The sequence below is a fragment of the Phoca vitulina genome, unplaced genomic scaffold (genome assembly GCF_004348235.1).
Source record: "Phoca vitulina isolate PV1807 unplaced genomic scaffold, GSC_HSeal_1.0 scaffold1, whole genome shotgun sequence".
Classification (NCBI taxonomy): domain Eukaryota; kingdom Metazoa; phylum Chordata; class Mammalia; order Carnivora; family Phocidae; genus Phoca; species Phoca vitulina.
In genome coordinates, this window is record NW_022589704.1 from 27,982,873 (window position 1) to 28,002,655 (window position 19,783).

The 19,783-nt window shown below is 39.3% G+C and overlaps 1 protein-coding gene across 2 annotated transcripts in view; it reads left to right on the top strand.

The window, feature by feature from the left end:
* PLEKHM3 (pleckstrin homology domain containing M3) overlaps window positions 1-19,783 on the top strand; it is a 179,754-nt gene that overhangs the window by 83,946 nt on the left and 76,025 nt on the right. For both annotated transcript variants that reach the window (XM_032403533.1, XM_032403536.1), the window contains exon 6: window positions 19,671-19,734. In XM_032403533.1, the coding sequence (XP_032259424.1) occupies window positions 19,671-19,734 (64 nt within the window). The remainder of the gene's footprint in view (window positions 1-19,670; window positions 19,735-19,783) is intronic.

Here is a 19,783-nt window from a genome sequence, read left to right on the forward strand (position 1 = left end):
CTCCCTCTGCTTGTGCTCACTCTCTCTCTGCCTGACAAATAAAAACTTTAAAAATATAAATTTTAAAAAATAAATAAAATACGTTTTAAAATTCATTCTATTATCTTTTCCTCATTTTACCTTGGACTGCTGAAAATATCATCAGACTGACACCAGCTATTTGGACTAGCTTTCAGAAATTTAAGTCCTATATTTTCTTCTGAGTGTTAAAGTACACCATTTAGTCCAGGGAAAGACATTCTAGAAATTAATGTGGTGTGGGGACTTGGGTACCTGGTGAATCCAAAGTTCCTACTGTGAGATAAATTTAAAACTAGTTTCTCTCCAACACTAGTTGGGGGCCGATAGGGAATAGTATGCCTGTTCTCCCAGTTGCTTAGGGCAGAATTACACTGGGGAACATTTGGTCCTGCTTGTTTAACAGCTCAACTTGGGAGTATCAAGAGAACACCAAACGTGATTCTGCTACCTTTTAAACCACCTTTTCTGGTCTTTGGTCTCACATTTTTCTCGAAATTATAATTATATTCAGCATTAGCTCTCACTGAAATATCAGCTTTCCCAAATAGTGAGAAATTTCTATCATAAAGATTCTCATTTTTATTAATTTATCCAGGTGAGTACCAGGAAAAAAAAAAATGAGTGTATGGATGTGTATCCCATCAGACTGGCGCTGCCAGATTTAGCAGCTTGCTCAGCTCTTCGACCAGTCCTTATCAGTGTCATCTGATTTACCAAGATTCTCTTCCCACTCCTTCCTTCGTTAGCCCCGGGGAAAGCTGTCTTTCTAGAGAGTTGAGGGGAGGCTAAGTACAAAGGTTGTAATGTCCTTTGGCCATTCGCCAGCATCGTAAACTCCATATGCCCAAGGCAGAACCAATCTTCCTGCGCCCACTGCTGTTGCGAACCGTGCCTGCTGCACACCTCGTCTAGCTGACCGGCCCCTGCACCTCTAGCCGCCCTGTTGCTCACGCCGAACACCTCTCTCTCGTGTCCACAGCCAGTGCCTCAGCCAATCCTGTGGTGCGTTCGCCTTCAAAATACATCCACTCATCCCCACCTCCACCGCTACCACCCAGGTCCCAGCCACTGGCCTCTTTCCCCTGCCTTAGTGCCGTAACTGGTCTCCCCCTTCAGTCTGTTCTTAAACTACAGCTAGAGCTCATGTGTAGGTTAGATGACGTCACCCCTCATCCAGACGAATAGCTTCACCTCTCACTCCAGGTAAAAGCCAAGGCCATGTACGGTCTCCTCCTCAGTCACCTCTTTGCCCTCACCTCCCACTACCTGTCCCCTTATTCCTCTGTTCTGGTCACACCGGCCTTTTCTGGTCTTTGAGCAGGGTCCTGTGTGAGTTCTGTCCTTGTTTTTCCTCTCCCCAGATAACTGCAGGGTTGCTTCCTTACCTCTTTTAGGTCTTTACACAACTGTCACCTTAATGAAGTATCCTTGACTCTCCCTCCACCCCCACACTTCCTGTCTTCTTTCTTGCTTATTACCATATGACATGGTATTTTGTCTGTCTCCGTCTCTTGGGCCGTCATGCATGGATATGGAGGCTGTGCTTTGCTCAGTCTCTGCAGCCATATGCAGGGGCCTGCTTTCCCCACCGGATCTAAGCTATGAAAGGTCATGGCTTTTTATCTGTTTTGTTCACTGCTGTATCCCCAGGGCTTAGACCCATACCTGACGTATAGTGAGGGCTAATCAATATTTGTTGAACAAATTAGCTAAATGAATAAAATAGTTCCCAAGATTCCACCCACTTAATTTGGTCAAGCTTACTTTTTTCTTACTACAAAAAAATACTGGTCATTATAGAAAACAAAAATAAAGCCATCCGTTATCTTACCACTTTGGTACATATCTTTTCAGACTTTTTCCTCCACAGACTATTTTTTCCCCATTAAAATGGTTTCATACTGTACATACTACTTTTAACCTAATCATTGCACTTGGTATACTGTGAACATCTTTTTATGCCAGTAAATATTTGTCTTAAGCATGATTCACTAAATAAAGATGGTGCTTTGATGTGTGAGCATACCTACATAACATTGATCTTGGAAAAAGTAAATGAGGATATTGCTTAGTGTACCCAAAAGCATGCATGAACTGATAATAAACTGAGAGAGATCATTTCATAGCAACACATCCTCTTCCCTCACCCACTTCCCCCCCCCCAAAAAAATCGGACATATTAGGTATAAGGGTTATCTGTTACAAAGAGAAAAGATTGCATGCTGTTGGGAATTGAATATGCTTTATTTAGGAGGCTGGCTTATTAAGACATATCTCTTAGGGCAGCCTAATTCTTAAAACACAATCTATACAGACATGACTTGGCATATCTCTGACCTGCATGGGAGGACTATCTTATAACCAAAATTTGAGATCTAATTGTACAATTATTAGCCAACAAAGACTAGTTAATGTTGAATTTTAGAAGAATAAGCATTAGCAGGACTCTAAGTGTATAGATAACTCTTAGGTTCAGTAAATGAATAGGACTCTTTGTTCTTTGTAAGATTTAATCTTAGATTTTGTGGCTTTTTTTTTCGAGTTAGTGGATTAAAAGCGTCATTAGCTGCAGTTGGGGCTTTAGTCTCAACAAATTATGAATCTATCAGGACTTCAAAAACTACTAAAACACATGAAAGCAACTGTTCTCATTCTACTTTAAGAATTCCCTTTCCCTTGGATGACTTCTAGAACTTCTAAGGTCTTCAAGTCATCTAACCTGATCTAATAGCTCCTCCCCCTTCATTTTCTTCAGAGATCTTATTTAGCAAATCATATGCCAATATCAACACTCTAAAAGGGAGTTACAGACTGTCTATAAAAGACAATGTCATTCAAAACTAAACAGATTAATAATCTGTGAAAAGAATCCTGGCAAGTTATGTATTAATTTTATTATGATGTACATATAGCTTTTTATTTACTGAATTCCTTCAGAAAGTTAAAAAGTGATTTTATCTTATTCTGAGGAAATGAAATATACAGAAATTATCTAAAATCATTTTCTAAGGGACAACAAAAAAGTGTTAGTTCTTGGAACTGTTAAAAAATACTCTAAGACTTTCAGCTAGGATCTATAACTGTGATACAGTCTGTCACTCTTATAATCAGACCCCAGAATAATCAAAACCAAAATTACTTCCCAAGTATTCCTACTCCAGGCTTTAGATTGTTACTAAGAAACTTAAGCACAATTTTTGAATGAGCAGGTAAAAGAGGCCCTTATTTCCCATAACTGTCTGCCAAGATATAATGTCTGATGCAATCTTGCTACTTTTTCAGCCAATGAGATTAGCAAAATGAGGTATCTAGAGAAATGATCGAAGCTTGTTTCTTCTACATGGGTTGCTATCGAAATATCTGCCTTTGATTTAAAATTGTTTTTCCATTAGCTGGGAGCATGGCTAGACATATGATTCCTGTCCACATTCAGCCTAATGTAGCGATTTCAGGAAGAGTTTGCAGCTCATATCAAGAACACCAAATTGCATCTCCTTGGGGATGCTTCACGGTGCTTTGTACTGATTTCAGTGTGGGTGCTACTGCAAGCCTCTCAACTCAGCACAAATTACCCAACCCAGAGCACATATTCTTGGAAAACACAGTAATGCTACCTGAGTAAATGGTTTTCTTTTTAAAATTATTCTTTATGCTCTTCTATCCCTATTCTTCGTTTAGACAGTTCTGACTTAGAATCAAAATTGGAGGTTTTCCTTTGGTGGGGTGAGTGAGTGTGTGTGTGTGTGTGTGTGTGTGTGTGTGTTTAGATGGGTCTTTTCTTTAAAACTTCTTACATGTGCTAACATATTTCCATTATAAACTTTTTCTTCACATTTTAATCATTGGGTTTTTAAATGCCAGTTGTGCACCTCCAAGAACTGAGCTTCAGGGAAATGGTGATATTATTAAATCTTACAAAATCCTACCAGATGTCTGCTTACTTCCGAGTCTGATCTATGACCTAGTCCCTCTTCTCTCATGAGCATCAAACTTTGGTGGGGGCTGAATTGAAGTCCTCAGAAATTAGTTGAGTTAAATGAATCTTCATTTATTTGACTCAGTGTCCTAAGTACAAAATGGAATGAGGACCCCTACCTTTCTTGCAAAGACCATTGCCTTTGATTTCTTAGGCAATTATCTCTTACTTTTTTAACCCCAAGTACCAACTGCATAATATTAAGGACTCTGAATCATATATGACCTTTTTCCTTTTTTAGTTTTCATTTTTTTCTCACCTTTCTCATTCAAGCAACCTATAAATGAAGCCTAAGTTACCTTCTTGGTAAAATAGAAAACTTTGGCCTTAGAAATGATTGTGCTACTTGATTTCCATGATTCTTTAGCAGGTTTCTTCATCGTTCTTTGGTATCTGAGAATTTGATAGTGCTACCTGCCAGTAATGTAGTTTCCCTTAACACATTTGTCCTTTGGCTCTGATGTCAGGACTGACCAGATGAACTTGCATTGGCATGAGCAGGGCTGTTCTCAGGGTTGGCTTGCTGGAGAAATGCTGTCAGATCTGATGGTCAGTAGCCCTGCAGTGCAGTAAGGTCACTTAATCACAGAAAACCCTAAACACAGTAGCCTTGTCAGAAAGCAAAAAGCAGCACCCTTTCTGTAGCAAAGATCCTGTTTACCAGCGGACTGCTAAATTAGATTACTTTCAGGTAGTTTGTAGCTTTGGGTTCCCAATATGTTGACTTTTAGAGGGAACACTGGAAAAATTAGTAACTACCTTTTATATAACATTTTAGTAGAAAGCTGAAGCAATTAAATCAAGAAAATACAGGAGATGTGTGTGTGCATATGTGTGCAAATATGTATATTTGAAAGAGCTTCCAGCTGGGTCCCCATCCCATTTTCTCTAGGTCATTCCAGGGCTAGGCTCTGTCAGTTATCCTTACTATTCTATCTATCGCTTCTCCTGTACTAGCACCTTCATTTTAGCATATAAATGTGCCCAAGTCTCTCCCAACTTTAAGAATCTTTTTGAAGCAGAAAACTTATTTGAAGAAGTAATAGCTGATACCTCTCTAATCTGGGGAAAGAAACATACATTCAGGTCTAGGAGGCACAGAGAGCCCCAAACAAAATGAACCTAAAAAGAACCACACCAAGACATATAATAATTAAAGTTGTCAAAAATTAAAGAGAATCTTAAAAGCAGCAAGAGAAAAGCAACTAGTTACATATAAGGGAGTACCTATAAAATTATCAGATGATTTTTCAGTAGGAACTTTGCAGGCCAGAGGGAGTGACATTATATATTCAGGCATATAGACTGAAAAGAAAAAGCCTACAACCAAGAATACTCTATCCACGAAGTTTATCATTCAAAATTGAAGGAGAGATAAAAAGTTTTCCAACAAACAAAAGTTTAAGGAGTTTATCACCACTAAAACAGTCTTACAAGAAATGTTAAAGAGACTTCTTTAAGTGGAAAGGAAAAGGCCATAACTAGAAAAAAAATTATGAAGGAAAAAAAATCTCACTAATAAAAGCAAATATATAGTAAAGGTAGTGGGTCGACCATTTATAAAGCTAGTATAAAGGGTAAAAAACAAAAGTGATAATATCAACTTACATACAATAATTAGTTAAGGGAGATGTCCATCAACGGATTAATGGATAAAGAAGTTGTGCGCGCGCACACACACACACACACACACACACACACACACACACAATGGAATATTATGCAGCCATAAAAAAAAAACAAACCGGAATCTTGCCATTTGCAACGACGTGGATGGAACTAGAGGATATTATGCTAAGCGAAATAAGTCAATCAGAGAAAGACATGTATCATATGATCTCATTGATATGAGGAATTCTTAATCTCAGGAAACAAACGGGGTTGCTGGAGTGGTGGGAGGTGGGAGGGATGGGGTGGCTGGGTGATAGACATTGGGGAGGGTATGTGCTATGGTGAGCGCTGTGAAGTGTGCAAGACTGATGAATCACAGACCTGTACCTCTGAAACAAATAATACATTATATGTTTAAAAAAAAAAAAAAGACGATAGTAGGAAGGGAAAAATGAAGGGGGGTGAATCAGAGGGGGAGACGAACCATGAGAGACTATGGACTCTGAGAAACAACCTGAGGGTTCTAGAGGGGAGGGGGTGGGGGGATGGGTTAGCCTGGTGATGGGTATTAAAGAGGGCACGTATTGAATGGAGCACTGGGTGTTATACACAAACAATGAATCATGGAACACTACATCAAAAACTAATGATGTAATGTATGGTGATTAACATATTAAAAAAAATAAAAATAAAACATACCTGCGATAAAAAAAAAAAATAGACTGCCATATACATAGGGGGTTATATATGAAATTCATGGTAACTACAAACCAAAACCCTGTAATAGATACACAAAAAAACAAAGATAAAAGAATCCAAACATAACACTAAAGAAAGTCATCAAATCATAAGGGGAGAGAGCAAGAGAAGGAAGAACAGAGAACAACTACAAAACCAACCAGAAAACAGTTAACAAAATGGCAATAAGTACATGACTAGGGGCACCTGGGTGCCACAATTGGTTGAGCATCTGACTCTTGGTTTTAGCTCAGGTCATGATCTCCAGTTTGTGGGATGGAGCCCCAAATCCGGCTCCATGCTCAGCAGGATATTGTTGAGATTGTCTCTCTTCCTTTGCCTTTGACCCTCCCCCCAGCATGCACTCCCTCTCTAAAATAAAGAAATAAATAGATAGATAGATAAATATAAATAAATAAATAAATGTAAATAGACTAAATGCTCCAATCAAAATACATAAGGTAACTGAATGGATAAGAAAACAAGACCCATCTATATATTGCCTACAGGAGACTCACTTCTGACCTAAAGGCACATACCAACTGAAAGTATGGAGGGATGGAAAAAGATATTCCATGCAAATGGAAACAAAAGGAAAGCTGAAGTGGCAAGTACTTATATCAGACAAAATAGTTTTGTTTTTTTTTTAGATTTTATTTATTCATTTGACAGAGAGAGACGTAGCGAGAGAGGGAACACAAGCAGGGGGACTGGCAGAGGGAGAAGCAGGCCTCCCGCAGAGCAGGGAGCCCGATGCGGGGCTCGATCCCAGGATCCCGGGATCATGACCCAAGCCAAAGGCAGACGCTTAATGACTGAGTCACCCAGGCGCCCCCAAAATAGATTTTTTTTATTTTTATTTTTATTTTTTTAGACAAAATAGACTTTAAAACAAAGAAGGACATTACACACTGGTAAAGGGATCAATCCAACAAGATGATATAACACTTGTAAATATCTATGCACCCAACATAGGAGCACCTAAATATATAAAGCAAATATTAACAGACATAAAGGGAGAAATTGACAGTAATACAGTGGTCGTAGGGGACTTTAACATCCCACCTAACATGAGTGGATACATCATCCAGACAGAAAATAAAGAAACAGTGGCCTTAAATGACACCTTAGACCAGATGGATTTAACAGATATATATATAGTAGAACATTCCATCCCAAAACAGTAGAATGCACATTTTTTTCAAGTGCACATGGAACATTCTCCAGGATAGATCACATGTTAGTCTACAAAACAAGTCTCAATAGGTTTAAGAAGATTGAAATCCTATCAAGCATCTTTTCCAAGCACGATAGTATGAAACTAGAAATCAATGACAAGAAAAAAAAAACTGGAAAAAACGAACACTTAAAGGCTAAACAACATGCTACTAAACAATCAATGGGTCAATAAAGAAATCAAAGAGGGGCGTGCCTGGGTGGCTTAGTTGTTAAGCGTCTGCCTTCAGCTCATGTCATGATCTCAGGGTCCTGGGATCGAGCCCCACATCGGGCTCCCTGCTCGGCAGGAAGCCTACTTCTCCCTCTCCCACTCCCCCTGCTTGTGTTCCCTCTCTCGCTGTGCCTCTTTCTGTCAAATAAATAAATAAAATCTTAAAAAAAAAAAAAAAAGGAAAAGAAATCAAAGAGGAAATTTAAAGAATACCTTGAGACAAATGAAAATGGAAACAACATTCCAAAATCTATGGGACCCAGCAAAAGCAGTTCTAAAAGGAAAGTCCATAGCAATACAGGCCTATCACAAGAAACAAAAATCTCAAATAGTCTAACCTTAGATCTAAAGGAACTAGAAAAAGAAGAAGAAGCAAAACCCAATATTAATAGAAGGAAGGCAATAATAAATATCATAGCAGAAATAAATGAAATAGAGACTAAGAAAACAATAGAAAAAATCAATGAAACTAAGAGCTGGCAAAATTGATAAACCTTTAGCCAGACTCATCAAGAATAAAAGAAAGAGGGCTCAAATAAGTAAAATCAGAAATGAGAGAAGTTATAATCAACACTAGAAGAAATTTTTTTGGATGTTTCCTCAGGCAAGGACAACAAAAGCAAAAATAAACAATTAGGACAATATCAAACAAAACGCTTTTGCACAACAAAGGAAGCTATCAATAAAATGGAAAGGTAACCTACTGAATGGGAGAAGATACTTACAAATAATATAATCAATAAGGGATTAATATTCAAAATATATAAAAAACTCATTAGTATTAAAAAAACCAACCTGATTAAAAAATGGACAAAGGACCTAAGATAAACATTTTTTTCAAAAAAGATATACAGATAGCAGACACATGAAAAGATACTCAACATCACTAATCATCAGGGAAATGCAAACCAAAGCCATAGTAAGATGGCTCGCCTTTCAGAATGGCTAGTATCAATACAAGAAATGAAGTGTTAGTGAAGATGTAGAAAAAAAGGGATCCCTTACGCACCGTTGGTGGGAACGTACTTGGTGCAACCACTATGGAAAACAGCATAAAGGTTCCTCCAAAAATTAAAAATAGAACAAAAACCATATGATCGAGCAATTCCACTTTGGGGATTTATCTGAAGAAAATAAAAATACTAACAGAAAAAGATAATGTACCCCTATGTTCATTGCAGCATTATTTACAGTAGTCAAGGTATGGAAACAACCTATGTATCTATCAGTGGATGAATGGATAAAGAAACTGTGATATATATAGATATTCACAGTGGAATATTAGTTAGCCATAAGCTGATTTCAAAAATGAAATCTTGCCATTTTTGACTACATGGATGGATGCAGAGGGTGGTATGCTAAGTGAAGTAAGTCAGAGAAAGAGAAGTACCATAGGATTTCACTTATATGTAGAATCTAAAAAACAAAACATGAATAAACAAAAAATGAAAACAGACCCAAAGAATAAATTCGTGGTTGCTAGAGAGGAGGTGGGTAAGGGATGGGTGAAATAGGCGAAGAGGATTAAAAGGTACAGACTTAACAGTTATAAAGAAGTTGAAGAGATGTGAAGTGCAACATAGGGAATACAGTCAATATTGTATTACCTGTGTATGGTGACTAGACTTATGGTGTTTATTTTGTGATGTATGATGTAAGGTTGAATCACTTTGTGGTACACCTGAAACTAATATGTTAACTACAGTTAAAAAGTTTATTTGAAATAATACATTTTCTTATTTATTTATTTTTTTTAAAGGATCCCTTCTTAGTCCTACAACCTTTTTCAGCCATGGCCCAATTTCTCTCCTTTCTTTAAGGGTAACTTCTTTAAAGAGTAATCCATGGTCCTCCACCCCTCTGCAGTCTAGCTTCCCTCTTCCTCCCCTGAAATCATCCTGTTCAAGGTCACTAATGATTTCGTTTGCCAAATCCAGCACAAACTTTTCAGGCTTTGTGATGGCCTTACTCGTATTATTTGACCTCCCCACTGCCTTGGATGCCATGGACCCTCTTTTTCCTTCTTGAAATTCTCTCCTTCCTTGACTTCACTGATGCTGGCTCTTCTGCTTTTTCTTCCTCCTATCAGCTGCTCTTTCCCAGTCTTCCTGCATCTACTCCCTAAATAATACGGTTCTGCTAGGGTCCCGTCTTTTTCTCTTTTTCTAATATGTGTTGTCCCGAGCTAGGCTCATTCTCATGGCTTCACCTAACACCTGTAGGCCAAGGGCACACAGATCTCCTGCCTGGACTCACGGACAACTCCACCTGGACACTCTATAGACAGCTGCAGTCCTCTGCCCCAACTGAACTCCCTGTTCCCAAAGACAATTCCTCTTCCTTATTCCCTATGCCAGTAAATGGAACTGCCATTTTCCTACTGACCTAGCTGGAAACCGAATGATCCCAAGCTCCTTCCTGGCCTTCACTTCCTGTTAGTCATCATCACTGTGGATTCTGCTACAGAAATCTATCTCCTGGTAGGCCCACTCTCTACAACCCCAGGGTAACCATTTAAATTCTGTTCAGGCCCCCATCATTTCGCACCTAACTTACCAAAAAAGTGATCCATCCCTCTGTCTTTTCCCGCATCTCCTTCTGCTTTCATTGTTCTTTTTAAGTCACAGATCTACCTGTGTTATTCTCCTGCACTTCTGTGGCACCCCGCCTCTTTTGAGGTAGATGCTTAGCAAGGTATTCCAGACCTGTCATGTCTGGCTACGTGTTGCCTTCCTGAGCTCACACCCTGCAGTTTCCACCTCACCGTTTGTACACGTGCACAGCTCCTTCATCTGCCCATACCGCCGGTCCCCTGAAAGCACGGTCCTCACACTGGCCCCTGTGCTCTCACGCATGCTGCTCCCTCTGCCTAGAATACCCCTCCTTCCACTTCTTCAGATTACCCCTGGGCAGTTCTCGGAGGCCTTTCCTGACCAGGTGCTCTGCAGGCTTCCTTCACCTCTACCTGTGTGTCTGCGGATTTCAGCACTCCACGTTGTGAACTGGAACTGTTTGCTTACTTGCCTGTTTATCCCACTTGTCTGCATATTCTTTGATGTTAAAAAACCATGTCTTCTCCAGAGCTCCAGGGCCTGGCACAATGCCTGTCCCATATTACGGACCCAGCGTCTATTTATTGCAATGAAATATATGCAGGTTTTAGGTTCTGATTTTAGGTTTTTACCACAGTGACAAGCCACAGAGGTTGGAAGGTTGGATTTCATTTGCATTAAATTCATTGGGAGATAATGATGATCACAAGTTGTGTTTTCTGACAAAATGCAAATAATCATTCTTTATTGAATACGTTAATAGTAAAATTAATGCTGACATGACTATCTTAAGGGACGCTAGGCTTTGCCTCCCGGACATGAATGGCTCCCCCAGCAGTCCCTGAAGTGGCTGTGAGTTCTTCTCTGCATCCTCTGCAGAGTCCTGTCCTGCCTCATCAGCTCTGCCTGAGGCACTTTAATGCTCCCTGAGCACACATTGGGCCTGCAGATTCTCCACAACCCCCTTTACTACTCATAGTGTAAGGGGAACCACTCCTCAGAGTTCCTGCTCGTTCCCTCCATTCGCTAAAGAGCTTGGTTGGATGAGCCAACTTGTATATCTCAACCACAGCAGGGAAGAGCCCTTGGTGTCACCCAAATGAGAAGTTGCAGGTGCTTTCCTGGGCTTGGCTTTTATGTTATTTACCCTGTGCTTCCCCTGTGGATGGTCTGCCTAAAGGAGATATTCAAAGAGTGTCTTGCAAACTCGGTCTGCCTTGAAGATGGCAGGCGGTGGGAAGTAAGCCTGAAGTCATCTGGCCCTGCCTCCAAAACCCTTACCTCTTCCACGCAGAACAGTGTGTCCCTACCTCTAAAGAGCTGCGAAGGATATTTTCTTTTTTTTATTTACATTAAAAAGCATCACTATAAGAGATACCTTTTAATACCTCTCAGTCTTCCCTCTCAGGAAATTTATTGTCATATTTGACTTCAGTGCTTTTGTGCTACAGTTTCCGTCCTCGGGGAAAAGAAAAGCTGATTGGCATTATCCAGTCTTAAAAGCCTGTGTATTTTATGGCCACCACCATATCTCCTGGACACATCTTCTCCAGACACACTAAGCTCAGTTGTTTTATCTTTCCTACATATATTGCATTTTCTAGTTCTTTGTGTCTGTTATGACTGACCTCATGTAAATTATAGAGGTAGACACGGACAAGTGGTAGAGAGGAGACCATAGATAAGGTGCTTCTTGGGGGAGCGGAAACAAACATGTGAAATATATTTATACACAGAAACATTAAATAAATACATAGATAACTTCAGCAGACCATGTTCAAAGCTGGTGAGTTATTGTGAGAAGAGGAGTTAATTAATGAACAGTGTTTGGAAGCAAGAAGGACCCAGCCTAGTATGGAAATTCTCTTTGTTGCTCATCAACCGTGTTCATTGACCCATTCATCTCCAGCACTTCACACAACACCTGGCTTATTTTACGCACTCAGTAAATGTTAACTGGATAACTGACCAGCTGTAGTACTCTAGTAAGAGTAGACCAGTAGGATTTGGTTTGTAATTTTATAATTATTTTTTATATCCTGTGTACTCCGTGATAGAGGTTTTAGGATTTTAGAGCAGAAAGAACTAAGTGGCAAAGCCCTGAGAGAACACTACCCTGTGTTTGTACTTGCTACAGTCCATTTCAGTTGCTTTCCTTCTCCCAGCTCCTGCTGACCTCCGTTTGTACAAACCAACAGAAGAGGCAGAAGCTAATCTTGAAATGATTTTCCAGCCTACTTACTTGATTCACTCTGTCTCCATTTCTTAGCCCTTGTGCCACACTGCTCTTGATGTACTTTATTTAATGGATTTCGTTATTAAGCAATCATTGTTGGAAGATTATTCCTCCCACTGAACCATGTTCAAATGTCCTGTGTCCCTGTATTAGATTATCGTACGTTGCTACCCTACGTGCCCCACTCTAAGACTCTCCTAGGTTTCCTATTCAGCACATATGTTCTGCACAAACTCAATTTCTTGCAAATGCTTAAATTTTACATTTATATATATCTATATATAAAGCTATATATATTTTATAATATATAAATCCAATCTGGAATACATTGCATTTACATATATTATAAAATATATATATTTATATTTTTGTATGTTTATAAATTATTTATATATATAAATGCAATGTTGTATTCCAGATTGGATCCTTGAATAGAAAAAAGGACATTAGTAAAACAATTGGTGAAATCTGAATAAAGTCTATAATTTACCTAATGAATGCTTCATTTCTGAGTTTTTGGTCAGTGCACTGTGGGTTGTGTAAGATGTTAACATTAGGGGTAACCAGGTGAAGGGTATGAGGGTACAAACATTTCACAAATAGAGGAAATGTTAGAAACCCAAGTACATGTGAACATCTTGGTTATTTTCAAAACAGAATTTTTCAAGCAGGAGAAAAATTGCAGAACACCAAAGTGTATACTTTAGAGAATTCCAGGCAGCACAAAGTAAACAAATAACGACAAAGAACCTCTGTCCCTGCTCAGCCCCCTTCCTGTTCCCTCCTAGGTCCATTGCATCCATTCCCACAGCTTTAACTGTCACCTCTGTGCTGATGTCAGCAGTGCCCCCTGAGTATTCCACATAGCTCCCATCCCACATTTCCAAGGGCCATACTTCCTGCCCCACCTACAAGCACTTCATAGTCAGCACTTATGAAACTCAATTTTTTATCCCCTTCCCTGACAGCCTGCCCTATGTAGGCCAGTGACATCACCATCCTGTCACCCAAGCTAGATACGTCAGTCACCTTTGTTCCCTTTCTCCTCTTTCACGAATTTTTTTTTTTTTAAGATTTTATTTATTTATTTGTCAGAGAGAAAGAGAGACAGCACAAGCAGGGGGAGCAGCAAGGCAGAGGGAGAAGCAGGCTTCCCGCTGAGCAGGGAGCCCGATGCGGGACTCCATCCCAGGACCCTGGGATCATGACCTGAGCCGAAGGCAGACGCTTAACGACTGAGCCACCCAGGTGCCCCCTCTTTCACTAATTCTAAACATTGTCAGTTCTTCTTCCAAAAGGTCTCTTGTATTATCTATCCTGCCCCCCTCCCCCACCATCCTCCTGTGGTTATCCTAGAATAGACTCTCAAATACCTGTCAGGACTATCCCTGCCTGCAGTCTGTCCACCTTCTCTACTGCCTTCAGAAAATAGGCATGACAAAGTATATCAGTGTCACTTTCCTGCTTAAAAAAAGCACCAATGGCTCTATATTGCTACTGGCCTAAACAGTAATAAACATCTACCTGGAAGAGACATGCGCTGTATAGCTAAATTAGTTGGCCAGCCTGCCTCCCTCCCTCCTTCCTCTACCCCCACCTTCAAGAAAGTGGAAGGAAAACAGGCCTTTGGAGTCAGGAAGTCCTGGCCTTAAATCCCAGCTTTGTGACTTTGGGCAAATTAGTCTTTGCCTCTGAGCATCAGTTTTTTCTTATGCAAAATGGAGGTTGTACTTAACATGCCGGGCAGCTCTGAGAATTAAATGAAATGATGTATGTCAAGTGCCCAGCCCACTGTGGGCTCCTTTTACTGTTATTGGTGCTTAATACTAAAGGGTGCCATGAGGAATAGATCTCTTGATCATCTCTGTCTTATATGTGTGTTTTTGGAAATGGAAGTGGTCCACCTTCTACAACAGGGAGCCTCTCTGTGATAGGGAAGCTTATTCTCACTTGGAGGAGTAGGCACTTGCCCTATATCCTGCCCAGCTGGGCTTGGAATGTGCACCCACTTCCTACCAAAGGTGCGACCCTGAAGCATTAGAGTGGAAGGGAGCCCAGCCTCAGGTACTGTACTGTATTTCCCAGAATATAAGGGCCTTGCCACTAGGTCTATTCTCATTTCTGTGGATGAAACAGGGCTTTTCAGCAGAATTCTTCAGAGCCTGTCATACTTCCCAGGAGAACTCCAAACTAGCATATGCCTGCCCGAGGCCTCCATGGGGGAAGGACTTTAATAGGTTCAATGCCTTTTCTTCAGTGGCTTAGTACAGGGACCGGCACATAGTGTACTTAATCAGTATTGGATGGATAGACGGATGAGTGGAAGGATGAATGGTTTAGCCTCTAGGATTTGTCCAATAATGCATACTTAATTGAAAGACTTTCCCAGTGAGCTAGATATTAGGCCAGTGGTTCTAAACCTTGGCTGCACTAATCACCAGGAGAGTTTTTGTTTTGTTTAACACTGATCTCTGGGTTCTACCCATGCTTATGCCCTGTTATTTTCTAAAAGCTCCCCCAAGTGATTTTATTTTTTTATTTTTTTTTAAAAGATTTTATTTATTTATTTGAGAGAGAGTGAGCAAGAGAGAGAGCACTAGCGGGAGCAGAGGGAGAGAGGTACAAGCAGACTCCCCCCTGAGCAGGGAGCCCGACGTGGGGCTTGATCCCAGGACCCTGGGATCGTGACCTGAGCCGAAGGCAGACACCTAACCAACTGAGCCACCCCAAGTGATTTTAATAGGCAGCCACGGTTGGGATCCAACATGCTAGACCATTCTAAAAGGATGTATCGTGTGCATAATTTATCATTCTCAGTTATCAGTTTATATATCTTTTCCTCAGTTGACTTAATGCTCCTTGAACTCAGTATTGGGACTATCTTATTCATAATTATCTACCTGATGCCCAGCACAGTGCTTGGTATATAGTGGACAATCCTAAATGTTAATTGAATAAATTGGTTGTTTCTTCCCTTTCGGGTACAAAAAGATTGCATAGTATCACATAAGACAGAGAAAAACTGCTAGCAAGCACCATGAGTTTTGTTTGGGTAATGTATGTGTGTTGGTATGGGAGGGTTCTGACCATCAACACTTTGGTACCTATCTGCTTGCCCATAATCCACTGTTGTTTCCTATTCACTGTCATTTATCCAGATGCTGTGAACTGACAGCGGTTAAAGATATTAGACTTTGTCAGAGACTACCAATGTGAAATATTTCGTCTCATTATTCCCATCTGTACCTATCTAAAATTCATCACTGTATATATAAGAGGATAGTTCATTCTGTGATATTCAGCGCCAATTGTCCCCATTAATAAAAGCCATAGAAGCCTCTAGACAAAGACACACAGGTTGCCGCCACACCAATCAATTTTCTCAACTCCAAAATCTATTAATTGAGGCACAGAACTGGAAAGATATTTAAAGACATTGTATTCATTCATCTTTATTAAACAGTGAAGAAGCTGAAGCTACATGGGTTTAAGACTTGCCTGAGATGACACAGCTTGTGAGGAACACAGCTTATGCAAGAAACCTGATGCCCTGGTCCTCAGGCCTGGGCCACTACATGGTACTCATAGCACCTTGGATTACATTAGAATCAAAGGTCAGGATAAATTCCTAGACACACCCAGTCTTCCAAGACTGAATCAAGAAGAAATATAAAATCTGAACAGACCAGTTACTAATACTGAAATTGAATCAGTAATGAAAAAACTCCCAACAAATAAAAGTCCAGTACCAGATGGCTATATTGGTAAATTCTACCAAACATTAAAGAAGCATTAACACTGATCCTTCTCAAATTAGTTCCAAAAAATTGAAGAGAAGGAACACTTCCAAATGCACTCTCTGAGGCCAGCATTACCCTAATACCGAAACCAAAGACATTCTAAAAAAAGAAAATTACAGGTCAATATTGCTGATGAACATCCACACAAATATCCTCAACAAAATATTAGCAAACCAAATTCAATAATACATTGAAAGTATCATATGCAGTGATCAAGTGGGATTTATTCCAGAAACGCAAGGATGGTTCAATATCCACAAAATCAATCAACTTGATATACCACATTAACAGAAGGATAAAAATTATATCTCAATAGATGCAGAAAAAGCATGACAAAATTATTAAACATCTACTTATGATAAAAACACAGCAAAGTGGGTATAGAGGGAACACACCTCAACATCAGAAAGGCCATATATGACAAACCGACAACTAACATCATACTCAATGGTGAAAAGCTAAAATCTTTTCCTCTAAGATCAGGCACAAGACAAAGATGCCCACTCTCACCACTTTTATTCAACATAGTATTGGAAGTCCTAGCTACAACAGTCATTTAAGAAAAAGAAATAGAAGGCATCCAAATTGGAGAAGAGTAAGTAAAACTGTGACTATTTGCAAATAACATGACACCATATATGGAAACCCCTAACGACTCCACTAAAAAACTATTTGAACTAATAAATGAATTCAGTACCGTTGCAGGATACAAAATTAATATACAGAAATCTCTTGGGTTTTTATACACTAATAAAACTATCAGAAAGAAATGAGGAAAACAATTGCACTTACAATTGTATCAAGGAGAATAAAATACCTAGGAATAAATTTAATTGAGGAAATGAAAGACCTATATGCTGAAAACTAAAACACTGATGAAAGAAATTGAAGATGACACAAATAAATGGAAAGACATACCATGGACTGGAAGAATTAATATTGCTAAAATGTCCGTACTATCCAAATCTACTAGCTCTGATCTACAGATTCAGCAGAATCCCTATGAAAATACCAATGGTATTTTTCACAAAATTAGAACAAATAATCCTAAAATTTGTATGGAACTACAAAAGACCCTGAAGAGCCAAAGCAATCTAGAGAAGGAAGAAAAAGCTGAAGGCATCACACCCTGATATCCCACTATCCTACAAAGCTATTGTAATCAGAATACTATGGCAGTGGCACAAAAACAGACACATTAATTAATGGAACAGACTAGAAAAGTCCAGAAATAAACCCATGCTTATATGTTCAGTTAATGTTCAACAAAGGAGGCAAGAACATACAATGAGGAAAAGAATATCTTCAATAAATGGTGTTGGGAAAACTGGACAACTACATGCAAAAGAATGAAACTGGACCATTTTCTTATATCAAATACAAAATAGATTCAAAATAAAGACTTTTAAATGTAAGACCTGAAACCATGGGACTCCTAGAAGGAAACATAGGCAGTAGGTTCTTAGACATTGGTCTTAGCAATATTTCTTTGGATCTGTCTCCTCAGCTAAGGGCAACAAAAGCAAAAAAAAAAAACCCAAAACAAACAAAAAAAACCCAAATGGGACTATAAAAGCTTTTGCACAGTGAAGAAAACCATCAACAAAATGGAAAAGTAACCTACTGAATGAGAAAATATATTTGCAAATGACATAACTGATAAAGGGTTAATATCCAAGATATATAAAGACCTCACAATTCAATATAAAAATAAACCAATTTAAAAAATAGGCAAAGGATCTGAAGACATTTCTCCAAAGAGGGCCAACAGACATATGAAAAGATGCTCAACATCACTAATCATCAGGGAAATGTAAATCAAAACCACAGTGAGATATCACTCACACCTGTCAGAATGGTTAGTATCAAAAAGACAAGTAAGAGGGGCGCCTGGGTGGCTCAGTCGTTAAGCGTCTGCCTTCAGCTCAGGTCATGATCCCAGTGTCCTGGGATCGAGCCCCGCATCGGGCTCCCTGCTCCGCGGGAAGCCTGCTTCTCCCTCTCCCATTCCCCCTGCTTGTGTTCCCTCTCTCGCTGTGTCTCTCTCTGTCAAATAAATAAATGAAATCTTTAAAAAAAAAAAAAAAAAGACAAGTAAGAAATGTTGGTGAGGATGTGGGGAAAAGGGAATGTAATTTGCTGTAGTCACCATGGAAAATAGTATGGGGGTTCCTCAAAAAATTAAAAATAAAACTAAAAACATACAATCCAGCAACTCCACTTCTGGGTATTTATCCACAGAAAAAAACTAATTTGAGGGCGCCTGGATGGCTCAGTTGGTTGGGCGACTGCCTTTGGCTCAGGTCATGATCCTGGAGTCCCAGGATCGAGTCCCACATCGGGTTCCCTGCTCGGCAGGGAGTCTGCTTCTCCCTCTGACCCTCCCCTCCCCCATACTCTCTCTTTCTCTCTCAAATAAAATCTTAAAAAAAAAAAAAAAAACTAATTTGAAAAGAATATGCACCCTTATATTCATTGCAGCATTATTTACAGTAGCCAAGATAGGAAAGCAACCTAAATGTCTATCAGTAGACGAATGGATAAAGAAGAGGTAGTATATGCATACAATGGAATATTACCCAGCCATAAAAAAGAATGGAAACTTTGCCATTTGCAACAATATGGATGGACCTAGAGGGTATAATACTAAATGAAATAAGACAGAGAAAGACAAATACCATATGATTTCACTTATATGTGGAATCTTTAAAAAAACAAAATAAAACAAACAGACTCGTAGATACAGAGAATAATAGGGTGGTTGACAGAGGGGAGTGGCATGGGGTGAGGGATAATAGAGGGGAAGGAGATTAAAAGATACAAACTTATAAAATAAGAAGCAGTGATACAGTGTACAACATAGGGAATGTAGTTAATAATACGCAACAACTTTATATGATGATAGATGTTAGAGTTATCATGGTGATCACTGCATAATGTATATAACTGCTCAATCACTTTGTTGAATACTTGAAACTAACAGAATATTGTATGTCAACTACACTTCAATTTAAAACAAAACAAAACAAAACAGAGCATCATTCCTTTTTGTCCTGAAATAAACTCATTTAGGAATTAAAAAAAAAAAAAAGTCAAAGACCAAACTTTTACTTCCATCTTAGTATCTGTGTTAAGAAGAAAAGGGGTGTTAATGGATTTCTCAGAGAATGCTGAGAGGAAGACTATCAGTGGAAAGGGAAGAAGGCAAAGGAAAGGGATCTTGAAAGAGACAAACTTGTTTTGTGGCAGCACCACAGTTCATTTGTGTTTCTGTCCTTGTTTTCAGAATTTTCCCCAGAGAATACCTCCTTCAACAGATTCACCTATATTCCCTCGCTGATCTGCAGCAGGTGAGCACTCAGAAGGGCCATTTCATTTCTGCTTTCTCACTGGGAAAGT